The 14224-nt window shown below is 44.1% G+C and overlaps 1 protein-coding gene across 1 annotated transcript; it reads right to left on the minus strand.

Annotated features, from left to right (window-relative positions):
• Positions 1–965: 965 nt before the first annotated feature.
• ITM2A (integral membrane protein 2A) lies at positions 966–10300 on the minus strand. Its single transcript, XM_035325199.1, has 6 exons — positions 10137–10300; positions 6789–6920; positions 6379–6567; positions 5753–5863; positions 4506–4656; positions 966–2050 (listed from the first exon to the last, which is right to left on the minus strand). The coding sequence occupies exons 1-6, from the start codon at positions 10218–10220 to the stop codon at positions 1962–1964; spliced, it is 756 nt and encodes a 251-aa protein (XP_035181090.1). The 5' UTR covers positions 10221–10300; the 3' UTR covers positions 966–1961.
• Positions 10301–14224: the final 3924 nt, after the last annotated feature.

Raw genomic sequence — 14224 nt, forward strand, 5'->3', positions numbered from 1 at the left:
ACCTAGCACTCTAACAAATTAAGAGGTTTCTTCAGCACTGTAGTTCAGTGACAAAGTTAAGGACACAAAAATCGCGGTTACACTTGCTCTGATTACAGAGAGAGCATTTACATTTGAGAGAGATTACATTTGGCTTTGGGACATGTCCTCTGCATTGCCCTATGCCTTGGGAGAAGAGCTGTGTTCATTTCCAAGGCAAGACAACAAAAATCCCCACTGCCCCAGAGCTGGTTGACTCCTTCCCCCTGCGTGCTTTCACAATGACAGAGGAGCTTCTCCTACAGTGGCATTTCACTGGCTAGCTCTCAGCACAGAAAGCCTGCTTATTGTTTTACTTCCAGCTGTAGAAGTCACGGCTATTTTCCTGGAAAGCCAGAAGGGTTCAATACATTAGCTCTTTGAGCAGTCAGACTAATAGAAGTCTCACTGTCTCCTACCTCTGTGCTTAAAGCTGGAAGGCGCTCCAGTAACATGTTTGATTAATCCTCTGCTGTCTTGGAGTTATGATATGCTAAAAGGACTCATGAGCACGGCCCTAAATACAGTAACACAAGCATACTGTTGGCCACCAGCCTCCTCAACAACACTGAGATGTGTGCTATAATTCACCTTTTTTTGAAAAAGAACTATACCACAGCTGAGCTGCTGCCCTCACGCCAGGCAGCCTGCACACTGAATTCAACTCACAGTAGCACTAGCTTCACTGACAACTACACCATGGGGGATCAAGTTTGTAGTGATGTGTCTTTTCCTCCCTCTGTTCCTCATGTTTGTTTTGCACCACAAAGCATTTCCACAGTTAACAGGAAGAGGAAATCAGGCTTCACGGACTGAAGGAGGTAGGGGGAAGAAGGAAGAAAACTGAATGCTAGCCCAGACCCACAACCCTCGCTTCCCCCTCATGGCCCATATACCAGTGTAGTGCCCTCTGCTTCTGAGCACCAGGAAGTCACACAAACACCGAATTTTTAGAGAAACATTTATTACAGGGCTGCAGAATTTATGCCAATATAAAGTCCCTTAATAAAACTCTCATCAACTGCAGGATGCTGTGTCTTCGCTGTCTTTATGCTACAGCTTTCAAAAAAGGAACAATGCTCTGACTGCAGTAGTAATGCTACTTGCTCATAAAAAGTTGATCTAAAAAGCTTGTATAAGCCAGTAGTTTAAGTTTACAACTACAGTCACATTCACAAGTGAGCTATTGCCAGAACAGATTCTTGAAATAGAAAGTTACAGGATAAACCAACTCATAACCAAAATACTGACAAGCTTTAAGAGCAACTCGATCTGAATCTAAGAACTAAATACCACAAAACCAAACAAAAGGTAGAAGAATTAAGTGTAAGCTCAGGGAAGGTTCCAAATATACATACGAATTCAATACAGTAATTGCACAAAAAGAAAGGGTAGTGTTAGAGGTTTATGATCACTGAGGTTGGATTTTACATGCTTCACACATGGATGTTAAAATAAACCTTTAATGATGTGCATCAGGAGGTTTTTAGCCAGGAGACTGAGTGCAGAGCTACTCTACAGAACTACACAAGATGTGCAAACCACAGATTAATACATTAATCATCCCGTGAAAGTTAAGGTGAACAGAACTGGTTCCAGCCAAGGAGTCGGTTAACATTTCTGTATATGTTTTTCTGCCATTCCCAGGTTACTGTAGATCACACACATTCAATGGACAAACTGATGTTACCCTTCTGAGAAAAACAAACCCAACAAACAAAACCAAAACACCTTACTCAAATTTAAATTCTACAGAAAACTAAGAATAGGTATACCAAGGATCAAAGAAAGCTGAAATGGTGACTGTCTTTGAAATACAAGCAATACACAGAAAATGCATAAGGCTTTTGATTATCACTGCACATTTTAATTTAAGAAGTCGACGTCTAATGGTGAGACTTCTCAATGAAGGTGTGAACTAGTCACCTCCCATCCAACGCCTCTCACTGTTGACAGATCTTTGTTTCAACAACGAAAGAGTTTTCAAAGTGTCTGATTGAGTGACAGTTCTCCGCTGAACGTTTCTGCAGACCTGGGGACGAGACCAGATGAGAGCCTAAGTAAAGCAAGAGACCTGTAACTTTGCAGCAAGTATTTACAGGTTTTGTTTAAGTCATTACAAACAACAATGAAATACAATCATTCTGTGCATAGTGTTTTTACAGCCATGAATTACCATTTGAGCTGGATAAGGGCTGGTTTTCCATCAGGAAACCTCCCCCGTTCTTGGAACAGTGACAACTTAAGAGGGGGCTAGATACAGGCGGAGGATAAAGCAAGATACTGTCATTTTACCTAGCATCCTGTAATTACTTCAGTGACAGAATAGAACACTGAACAGATTGTTTCTCATAGCCCTTCCTAGCCACAAAGGAAAGTAAGGCAAAGAAGACTGAAATTACAGGAAAACAGCAGAAAAACTCTAACAAGGTGCAGGAAAAAGTAAAAAATGAAAATAAAAAAATAGTTCTTTATCAGTACTTCTCTCCACCCTGGTATGCATTAACAAAGAGTAATTCTGTAATTCTGTAGCACAGTCTTCACCTGGGAAGAGAGATGAGGATTTACCACTCAGCTGATGATCTTACTAAGTTTTTTCCTACCACTGTTAAGGTGATTTTCTCTATTCTGGGACATGCCAGCACTGGATCTGATACAGGCAGTTTACCTCTATCAGCTGTGAAGCTTTAACAGGGGACAAGAATACAGCAGTCCTGCAGTCAAAACAGGCTGATCCACTAAAGCACACCGGTATACAAGAATTGGAGAAGAAAGCTTTAAGCTTGTTTAATAAGCACAGAATTGTTCAGAGTATGCAAGCAGAACTATCCATAGCAGTCTACAAGCATTCTCCTAAACCAAACACAGCAGGGTACTGTTTGATTTTGTAAACACTTCACAGCTGGACTATTAGCTCCTCAGTTCACCTCTACCTTAGCTATGTTTCCAACGGCTCTCCAACTGGACGCACACACCGGACAGTCAGAAGACCGGTCCAGTCTCTCACACCCTCACTTAGGCCTCCAGGGAACTGCCTGATCTAACAAACCACTCTACCAACGCCACAAAATCTGAGTGCAAATGCAGCGTCAGCTAAGTGAGCAGACTTCTCCACACGGTTTACAGGAGTTTATCCACTGCAGTCTAATTATTTAAGTTGGCCTGGTTTTGTGCACACTTGAAGAAAGGTGTGCTAGAAATCTGATCTGGAAAGCAAGAACAGTTTTCTCCTCAGCAGCAGTCCTCTATTTTAATAGAAGTTTCTCCCCCTACCAAGAGCAAAACAAGGTCAGTTACAAGAAAGAAACTGTACTAAGGGGCATTGTTCGCTTGCTAGAATCCTTTTGTGGAAGTATTCTGTGGAAGTCATTTACGGTGCAGCAGAGCTGCCAGCAACACGAATTGAAACATGCTAAAGCAAGATGATCTTAAGGAAACACTGTAAAACACCCTCTGCAGTACTGTCAGTAGGCTACAGTCTCAGACACAAGAGCAGTCAGTTCAGACTTGTTCACAACAGCTCTGACACATGCCTCTCCCTCCCATAAAAGGATCATTTACTGTTTCTTCATCTGCTTTTGCTATTTAGGACCACTGTTTTATGTTGCCACAAACAGAGCCTTCCGTCTTGTAGTAACAGGACGTAGTCTCTAGCAAACAGCAGATGTGGCTCCTGACGCTGCAAGCTGTAACTGGGGAGAGGAAAATCTTGCCCAAGAGTCTGGCAGGAAAACTAGAGCAGAGAGTTCTGACAAACCCATCATTTGCATTCTGAAAGGCAGTAACTGACAAAGGATTAGTTTGCTATGCATTTGATGAGAGCAGCAGACTAAGTGCTTTGAGAACTACAATGAACTAAAATCCATCGTGTCACATTTCTGTACTTCAGGCCTCCTTCCAATATGTCAAACCACTGACACAAACTCATTCCTTTTCACAGAATGGCTAGGGGTGGCACAAAGAGACACACGAAGTAGAAGTAGAGCTCAGAATTTCCCATGGTGTGCTCTTCCTCTTTCAGAGGAGAAGTCCGGGATGTCCAGATCTAGATGTTCAGTATTTCTCAGAGCAAATGAACAAGAAGATAATGTTGTTTGATGCTCCTGCAGCCCAGTTTCAGAAAGGACAGTGAAAGAGTAATCAACACCTACAGAGACCCACATAATCTGATGGACTGTATCAGATTTTAGGTCAAACTAATCTATGGCTTCAACCAGAAAAATGGAACAGATATGCTCACGTTCAAACCTGTTTTGGGCACGTAACTTGTAGCTCTGTAACCAAAAGCTTCTCTCACCACGCTTGACTGAAACTTAGACTTATATTTGAAAATAGGGAAAAAAACCATCCATCAGTTCTAACAGTAGCCTCAGTGCAGACGTTACGGTGAACATGCAGATTTTCAGGTCCAAAATCCCTGATGGTGTATTTACCCTTTTCCTACTCCAACAGGAGGGTTTGTTTGTTTTAAACAGAAGGAAAATTACCTGTTATCTGGTCTCTGCGCTGAAGTCTGAAAGTCTCTTTTCCAACGCAGAGTTGGTAAATGAAGATACCCAGATCGGATACGTTATCTATCTCCTCCGTAACCACCATTTCTTCACGGACTAGGTACGTCTGAGGCAGGTAAGAACCAGTCTGAAAAGAGAAAATACCTTGATTACATTGATACTATAACAGTATCAATGGACAAACATCACTACATTTTTTTTCTTTGCTTTGGGAGGACTTGAAGCCTGGATTTCAGCTTTCCATCTGTTTAATATTAAAGATAAGCTAGTCTTGAAGAGTTGCACACCAGGGAAGTTAAAAACTGACAAAGGCCACGTCAAACAGTTGCAATTACATTCAAGTAGAGTAGAGTTAATCTTAACTCTGCTTTCAAGTGCTTTGCAAATTGCTTGCTTCATATGAAGTAAACGTTAAGAGAACCTGTTCAAGTTTATTTGTTTACAACAAAGCTTGCAGTTAAAACAGGGAAACTTTCACAATACTTAACTTTTGTAGGTCATGCTGTTTTTTTTTTTTCTTTGTGTTAGGTATAATTGCCTCAAACACGAAAAATCGATCACCTCCTAAAAGCAGGGGCAAGGGGACACACAAAGCTGATCTTCATTAAGCCAAAAAAAATAAATGAGCTGAGCTACATCAGGTGGCACCTAGCTTTAGATGTTAAGGAGTCAATGACTTTTTTAAAAAGTGCATTTGACACATGATAGTTCAGTATCACATTTAATTTGGAAGTAGCAGCAAGCTCTATCAGCTTGACCCCCAAGATAAGCCTTCTTGGAAGAATACCACTTTTAGCCACTGGACAGTCAAAATGCTTGCGGTGAGCTCCTAACTACAGTGCCAGTAGAACAGAACAATTGTTCTTTTCATTAAAACTTGCAGGGCAAGTGAGCTTTCCAGCGGCAACTTTCAGGTTTGGGCTTTCAATGACACTTGGAGCTTCATCAAATTGCTTTATAATAGCTAAATTTATCCTTATTTACTAGTTGCTTTCAGCTTTCATAAAGCTATGTATTAATAAGAGCTTTACCCATGAATCTACTCAACATAATATACACTGACAGCTGGCCTTAACTTTAGTACAGCCACTGAGCCAGGGGGATTATGTACTTCGATGGCAAGAGGACTGTTCTAGCAAAAGATTGTAGTTCAGGAGCAACATCCAGTGTTCTTATCAGGAATTCTCTCATCAGCATAAGTGAACAATCCAGTCTCCACATACCGCCAGTTTTGCAAAGAGATCCATCAAATTCCTTGGTGGCATAACTATGGATGTGTTCAACGGAATCACATAGCAGTTACCCAGTTGCAAGTCAAGATAGGCCGTCAAAAGCTATTTTAGAGGAGGGAAAAAGGTTTTCAGCTGATTAATCATGGCTTTTTGATTATGACCACACAGTTCTACAAAGTCTAAGAAGTAACTTCAAAAAGATGAAGATCACGAACAGCTAGCTGAATGCACTGCTTTGATACGGGTCTCCAGCGTAAGAACTTAGCTATTATGATCACTTCTCCAAAGTTGTTAGTTGTACTTTACAACAGAACTGAGAGTTGACTAAGAGCTGATAAGTGATTGTTCTCTGCAAGTAATTGTCCAGAGAAAGCGTTAAGGTCTTCCTAGTCACTTCATCCTTACCACTGGGTGCAAAAAATGCAGAGACTAGAATTACCAACATTATCTGCCCCCCTCTCCCCCCTTTTTTTTTTAATATAACTTTGCAGAGCACTCAGCCAGAATCATTTACAGGTCCCAGGAATGAAAACCCTGGAGCTATCCTGACTACCATTCACTCCAGTTTCCCAGCGAGCTGTGAACTAGTTATTTCTTACTGCTGCACACGTACTTACCCTATCAAAGTCATGGACAATCGCGGCTGGATCACTGTCTGAGAATTTGGGGACAGGCACATCGATGATGGCTATGTTATCATCTTCCCGGATGTCAGCTTCTTCGGCAATAGGGAGGAAATACGGTTCCGCAGCACGATCCCGGTTTTCGTTTTCGAAGTAACACATTTCACCACGGTACAACTTATGCTGAAAGTAAGAGCAAGATTAGTTTTTTTTTAGTGAATATTGCTTTAAAACGACACTTCCAACATCTATGTTACAAAGAAGTGCAAGTCTGAGACCTAAAGCTTTTATAAAGGGTACAGAAGCCTCCAGGTCCCAGCTACCAAAAGACCTCTATTACAGAGGTAGCCCATTTATAACTGCACTTTTTGTTTAGCAGTGCTTAGAAAGAGCTTTCACTCTACCTTAGGCATGAAGTACTTGTAGATGCAGGCTCCGCCGACAACAACTCCTGCCAAGATGAACGCTAAGCCCAGCAGAGTCAACAGACATCTTCCAGATGAGTTTTCACCTCCGTGTGTGGCAACTTCCGGATCCTTTAAAGAGAGAAGGGTAAGAACTGAAGAAGTGTAGTCGCCCGTAATTAAAAGTAGACAGCTACCAAGTGCTTCACTTTGACCTACAATCCGACGATCCTTTTTCCTCTAGGTGTGTGCTGAGAAGTCAAGCATCACAAAGTAAGAACGCACCTCCATGAAATACTGCTGCATCATATCGAGATGAGCTTTCACACAGCACTGAAGAGAGGATATTTTCCTCATTACAGTAATCTTTCTAAACAAACCTCTGTCCAGAAACTGTAGCTATTTGAAAAAAAACTATTTGAGCAGTAAGAAATTTACATAACTGTAACAATAGATACAGTGCTGCAGCCACAATATTGTACAAGGAAAGCAAGATTTGTAGAGCAAGGTCATTTTCAGGAACACGGTGTTCCCAAAGCCTACTTCCTATCCTCTTCTCCTCCATCAGATGGAAGAAAAATAGCATTACTGTTCTTTACAGAGCTGGTCTAACACAGGAAGCTAAGATGCAATTTTGTCTATTAGTCGGGAAAGAGACAGCTGACATAAATCCCACATTTGGGTTTCAGAACTTTCTCAGAATACGCACGTGTTCAATTCACTGTGAAGGAGAACCACTCAAGCACCGCTTCAAATTATGTCAAATAAGAATAAACTCCCGTGGTACCTCCTACCTTGCAGCTTCAAAATCCTGCTCCTTTGGTGGAAAGAAGAGTAATGTTTTGTATACAGCAGCCTAAAAGCCTAGAGTTCACTGACTTGTTTTTTCCTGGTGCGCTTTCAGACAGGACTGCAGCCAAGGGAAACAACTCTCGCCATTACATAACACGGTGATCACTTGTGTAATTCCGATGCAGAGCTAGTGGCGATATCTGAACGACATTTTAAAGCCCCGTTCTTTAGGTGCTTTCCTAGGCTTTCAGTCAAAAAGCCCACGCAAGCAAAAGTTGAGAGAAGAACAAAAGCACTGTCAAATCCTAAGCGATCTGAATAGACATTCACCTGGAAAATCAACTCTTCAGGTCTACAAAGAAAGAAAAAAGCCACAAATACCTAGATAACCTACACGTTTGGCACATGGTCTGTTTAATGGTTCGTGACTACAGCATTTAGCAGTTTGCTTTCACAACCTGCTCTGTCAATTCATAATGTAGAAAAAAAATGATTTCACATGGGGTGCAAAAAAAAAAATGTTTTCCTCTGTGCTGTTCCTAGATTCAGCACAGCAGCCTCCATGGCCAGTCCTAATCCTGGTCCCTCATTTGCACTCCTGTACAACACAATACATTTAAGTGAGCTGTGATCAGAACAAGTGACAGTATTTTTACACAGGCTGCACATATTTCCATGCTCAGCAAGATACAGCAGTGTAAAAGTCAAACACATCAGCTGTGCAACTAACGAAACAAAAAAACACTGTTTAATGAAAGTCAACACTCCTACGTTCCACTCCCTCATCCTCCAAACAGAAAAGCGTTGGTTCAGCAAGACATCAGCTGCTCCAATTGGCTGGTTAAGTGTTTGTCAAAACAAAAAACTAAGCTAGTTTCACCTCAGAATTATGCCACATCTACATGTCATTATGTGGAAGCCATCTTTCAGAGCTAGCTTGGGTTTAAGATCAAGGCGGGTTCTGTTCTCATCGTGTTCTGCCATCTCCTCCACCTCGCCGTTCCCTACTCATCGTTATAAGGCCTATCATTAGCTGAGCGCGGCCGCCCGCACCAGGTTCCAGCACTACAGACGTCCCAGCGCTCGGATGATGTCAAGGGCTAAGAAGCTACACTTGCGCCACACTTGTTTCAAACAAAGCCAAGCAGTTTATCATATTAAAAAGCAATGTCAGAAGCCCGGATCTCAGAAGACCGAGCTGACAGCTGATAAGAGAACACAGTTCCAAGACTTTGCTCCAACAGCTTACACAGCCTCTAAAAACAGTATGAGCAATAAACTACCTGCAAGGAAAACGCAGCTCTAAGCTGTGCAGTAACAAAGAAAAGTAGGCGCAACAGAGGAAAGAAATCGCTCCTGTTAACATGGGCAGCAAGGTCAAGAGACGCTGTTGACACAGCCCCCTCCAAAGTACGCCAGGACAGTATTCTGCAAGCTAAGGGGTGGTGCAGGTAGCCTAGGGGACTTTTGCTGTGCTGTTTCAACCAATGTTAGCCATGAAGCTTGTTTGCTCTCCACAAATATCCCATCAAAAGAATAAGCGCTAGAACAAGTTTGTCTTCAAGAAAAGTTGTGACCTCGCTATTAAGTCAGAGCGAAGAGGTATGAGAAAAAAAGTCAGATGTGTATGCACGCACAGAGTGAGAATACCGCGGTGTAACAAAACGGTGTAAGTGGCTTCTAAGCTGAAGGAGTCCAGCTACCATGAGAACAGAAGGGAGGGCATAAGACAACGCTAGGGCTATGCTCAGAAGCTGCATGGCACAGGGCCACCAAAGACACGCACAGCAAAAGCTGCCTGAGGAGCAGCTGACGAGTGTGTCCTACAAGGAACCAGTTGACCTCTCAAATTTGGAGCTTGCCCCCTGTGCAGTTTCTCAGCTTTCTCCTCGGTCTGCAGCCGGTGCTGCAGCACCACCGCGTCGCTGCCTTCCCCATTTCCAGGGGAGGCTCCTCCAGGTGAGGGCACGGCTCCTGGCGGCGTGTGCAGGGTTATTACTTGGTTAAAAACCAGAACACAACGGCTCCTCTCCACGACGAGGGATAAACTCAGCCCGCGGGGCTCCTCCAGACCTACCGCTTTATTTACCCAGCGGCCGGCCTCCGGCTGACTGAAACCGCTGGCAGCTCCGCAAGGCACCTCCAAAACAAAGCCTCCCACAAACCTGCACAGCGCAGCGCGAGTCAGCAGCGCGACAACAGGCGGCCGGGAAGGAAAAGCCAACCGCAGGGCGCCGGGTTTCTATTTCCAGCGCTCCGCCGCAGCCTCCGCAGCTCCGGCCCGGCGGCAGCGGCCCCGCACCCGCAGCGCCGCGCCCCGGGGCCCCGCAGCACCGCCGGGAGGAGCTGGCAGCCGCCCAGCAGCCGCCTGGAAGCCGCCCGAGCGGCCGAAACCGTGAGGGGACCGCGAGGGGACCCCTCACCGGAGCGCCGGCAGCCGTCACAAAATGGCGGCGGCCGCTTCCTCCTCCTCCTCCTCCTCCTCGCCCTCCTTCACCGCCTCCTCGCCCTCTCAGCCCTCAGCCCTCGCCCCCCGCCGAGCCCCGCTGCCCGCACCCTGTCGGCCACCAGCGCCTCGGCCGCCTCCTTCTTGGCGCCGTCCTTATGCGCGAAGGGGGAGCTGAAGGCGATCTTCACCATGGCGCCGCCGCCGCCGCGTTCCGCCGCTCAACGGGCTCCGGCCGGCGGGGCGGGGCCGGGGCACCGTGGCCGCGCCCCCTCCGCCGGAGGGGCGGGGCCTCCGCGCGGCACCGCCCCCCCTGGAGGCACCGCCCCCTGCAGAGGCGGGCGGGGGGGGAGCGTGTGTCAGTGAGGGGGAAGCGGGCAGCGGCCGTCGATGTGCAAAAGTCGCTTTTTGGCCCTAAAAACACGCTGCCTGCCCCCTGAAAGTGGTGAATGAAGGACAAGGAAGCACAGGCGCCATTACACGGGGTGCTGTAAGGGCCACGCAGCACAGGCGCCATTATGCAAGGTGCTGTGAGCTCCGTGAGGGTGCCCGACGCCTCCGTGTGTGAGGGTGATGTGGGCACACGGCAGGATGGCACCCTGCAGGCACCTGCAGGGGATAAACAAGTCACCGGGGCACCTGGGTGGTGAGATGGGCACGGGGTTTCACCTGTCCCCCATGCCAAGGCCGAGCTGCCTCCCCAGCCATCAGCACAGGCCTCAGCCAGAACCCGTGCTGTCAGGGAGCCTTCCAGAAGCCCCATGGTTTGGCCCCACTGGGGTTCACGCAGCTCCACGGCCGTACCCGGAGCCTTGCAGGCAAGGGTACAGACCTCACCCCTGCCTTAAAACACCTGCATCCTAAAAATGGCCTAAAATCTGGGAGAGGCCACCAGTGGCGTGGTAGTGTGAGGTGAGGGGACAGCAGCAGGGAGATGGCACCTGCTGCACCTTCCCCCGTCCTCCTTCCTTTTATCTGGGCCCCTCCCTGCACACTGCTCGTGGGTAATCCCCAAAATGATTATTATTAGGTGTTTGCCCCCAGAACACATCACCGGAGAAAAGAAGGCATCTCGGGGCCATACTCAGCATGGCACTGGGGTGGGATATTTTTAACCAAGTGCACCAACAGCCACCTCCCGTCTCCTACGAAATACGGCCCAAGGAGGCTTTAGCAGCCAAGAAGACAGACAAGGCATCACCATTCATTAATGTCTCCAAAGGGGGAGAAGAAGAAAAGACTTCATATGTTGGAATGCCTGAAACCACCTTCTCCTTCATATGATGAAAGTCTGTCTCAGCCTCACTGGAATTTGACTTTATGGCTCTTGAAATAAATCTGTTTTGAATCTGGTGCCTATCCCATTGAACTCTTCCCCACAGACAGCTGTAATTAAACAGAACTGAACACTATGCAAATATTGCAATAAGTAATTCTTCTAAGTGTAAACAAAATGCAGTGTGTATTCCAGCATTCAAAGCATGTTCCTGTTATTCTACAGATGCAATATCACTGTTATTTCCTTTCAAGATCATAGGTTTGATATTGCTGCCTTTCATGTTAGTAAGAATTTTGACTTTGATTCTGTTCAGAGAAGAACAGTCTTTTATGTCTATTTAACCTGACTTTGTCTAGTAACAGAAAACACTTTTACCTCATTTTACCAAGAAACCAGCTAAAATTTAATTTTCATACTCCATAGCCTTAGCATGTTAAGAATGAGTTAAAGCACACTATTAGTATAGTCCTTAAAACACAGATTTAAAAAGAGATTAGCTGTATTTCCTGTGTGGCCAAGGCAATATCTGTGCTCTACAAGCTGACAGTTTATCTGTTCTATGAGAAATTTTCGGTATCTCAATCTACACTAATTATTTCGTGCTTAAACAAACTGACTTTATTTTCCAACTACCCAACATCTTTACTTAAAAAAGGACACAGAAATAAAGCTGGAATAGACCCTTGCTATTTATCGAGGCTAGTGTACATCCTGCTTGCTTCACTGTCTACATCCTGTGATGGATGGATGCACCTTGAAAGACTGCGCTCAGATAACAATTCAAATATGTAAAGTTTTTGTTGTTGTTATTGTTGTTTTTTAATCTAAATTCACTGAATTTGCAAAACTGGAGCTGTCATAAGATTCGTCTGTTTTTTTTTTTTTTTTTTGCATTTCCATTTGCAGTGTCTGTGACAACCTACATGTGAAAAAAATTATCTTAATATGCTCAAAACTTCTTTAAAATGTGCAATGTCCAGGAAAAGGTTATTCCATAATCATCAGACAATTTTTCCTATCCTTATGCACCAATAACAGCTGTCAGTTTAGTCAGTAACTGTTCCTTCCATGTAAAACTCATTGTACAACATTCTGACTGTATTTTGTAGACCAGCTGTAATGTGAAGTAACAGGCCTGGGAAGACAAATTCCACCCTGAGATGCACAGACATAAGGCAATTCATTTCTTTTTTTTTTTTTCTTTTTTGCCATCCTGAAATCATCAGGCTGTTCTACCGAATAAATATTAGAGATCTCCATGGGTGACTTCATCGCTTTGTCTGTAAAATGCTTTTGTATTAGCCTCTTAGTACTGGCCCAGTTTTCTTTCAGACTTTTCCCACATGTTGGCTCTAGTTTAGGCTTGGAAATTCCAAGATATCTAAACAAGTAGCATCACTTATTCTTTTAAATTTAGTAGAATCTCTGATTTTCCTTCTACTACAACATCCTGGGTTTATTTATTTTTTATTTTTATTTTGGGGTATTTATTCAGGTGATCATCTTTATTACCTTGAAAGGCAAGAGGTAATCCCCTTATCCTTAATTATCGTTTTAATCCTTCTGGATTTGTAACGTTAAAGCAATACTGCTTTAAAATGTAACAAATGTACAGATTGGATTGTCTTAGAGACTGGAGGAATTTGGCCAGAAAGAAGGGTGAACGGGTGTGCTGTATTGGCCACGATTCTGTTGCCTTTAAGCCTGCTGTGAACCACATCTCTTAAAAGTGGTATTAAACACTGATACCTCTCATTTTAGTGGTAGTGATGACATAAGTAGACCAGACAGTCTAAGAATATTAATGGTAACGTGCAGTAGTATGTTTTATTGAGCCAGTCATTGATTCAGCAGATAACGTCACTTGAACCATCTTTTGAGCAACCCTGCCATAGCACTAAAACTAATTTTCAATGTGTAGGAGTTTTTAAATTATTCTGACGTACTTTTTAAAAACCACAGGCTTCAAAGCACGTTCATGTTCATTCTATCTCCTTCTCATGTATGCCAGGAGAATGCTTTTTCACCTTTTGGGAACAGAATGGTATTACATTTGTCATAGCTCGTATTCTCAGGCTTTGAAGTAGAAGGCACTACTTGTGTGCACAGTCCTCAGTCGTGCATTGTTCTAGTTCAAACAGAAGTATGATCAAGAGGGCTGCAGTCTGGCAAGACACGTAAGCACACACTTTACATTTCAATGGTCACTCACAGCTTAATATTAAGCATGTGTTTAAGTTTTTTGTTAGGCTGAGAACCACGTACATAGCTAAGTACTGAAGTGCACATTGAGGCTGCAGGGGCTCGGTACTCTTTCTGCCCTTGACACGAGTTCACATGTACAGTGACTGGCCCTCATGAAATACACGTACAGGAGCATTGCACTGCTGAGCCCCAGACTGGAATCAAGGTAGCACACAGAGAAACAATAATTAATACAAGTAATTGATAACAGTTTGAACTATACACTATATCTATCAAATGATTTTATTTTTTTTTTATGAGTAGCACTGAAAGAAGGGCAACAAAAGGTAAATAATACGTACATCACATAAGACCATTAAAAATAAAAGAGAAGCTACAAGGATGCTAACATTTACAAAAGGAAACCTTCCCTAATTTTTGACTGTTTATAGTTACCCAGGTACTTGAAGTACTGTTTTTTAACTCTGGTCCTTTTCATCCCTCTTTGTAAGACTTCCTCCTTCCTCAGCCTGTTTTCCCTCACTCCCTAGCTCTGATATTCGCTGTCTTCACTACTTCTCAAATCAGAGACCGTGGTTCTTTCCTCTTTTGGTCCCTGCATTTCTACTTCACTCGTGTTTGATAAGGAATCTATCAGCACTTCAGACTATGAAACTGCCACACTGCCAGCTGCCAATACAAACTTTCACAGGGGAAAGGTTTTCCCCCGAGGTG

This window comes from Oxyura jamaicensis, chromosome 4 (genome assembly GCF_011077185.1).
Source record: "Oxyura jamaicensis isolate SHBP4307 breed ruddy duck chromosome 4, BPBGC_Ojam_1.0, whole genome shotgun sequence".
NCBI classification, from domain to species: domain Eukaryota; kingdom Metazoa; phylum Chordata; class Aves; order Anseriformes; family Anatidae; genus Oxyura; species Oxyura jamaicensis.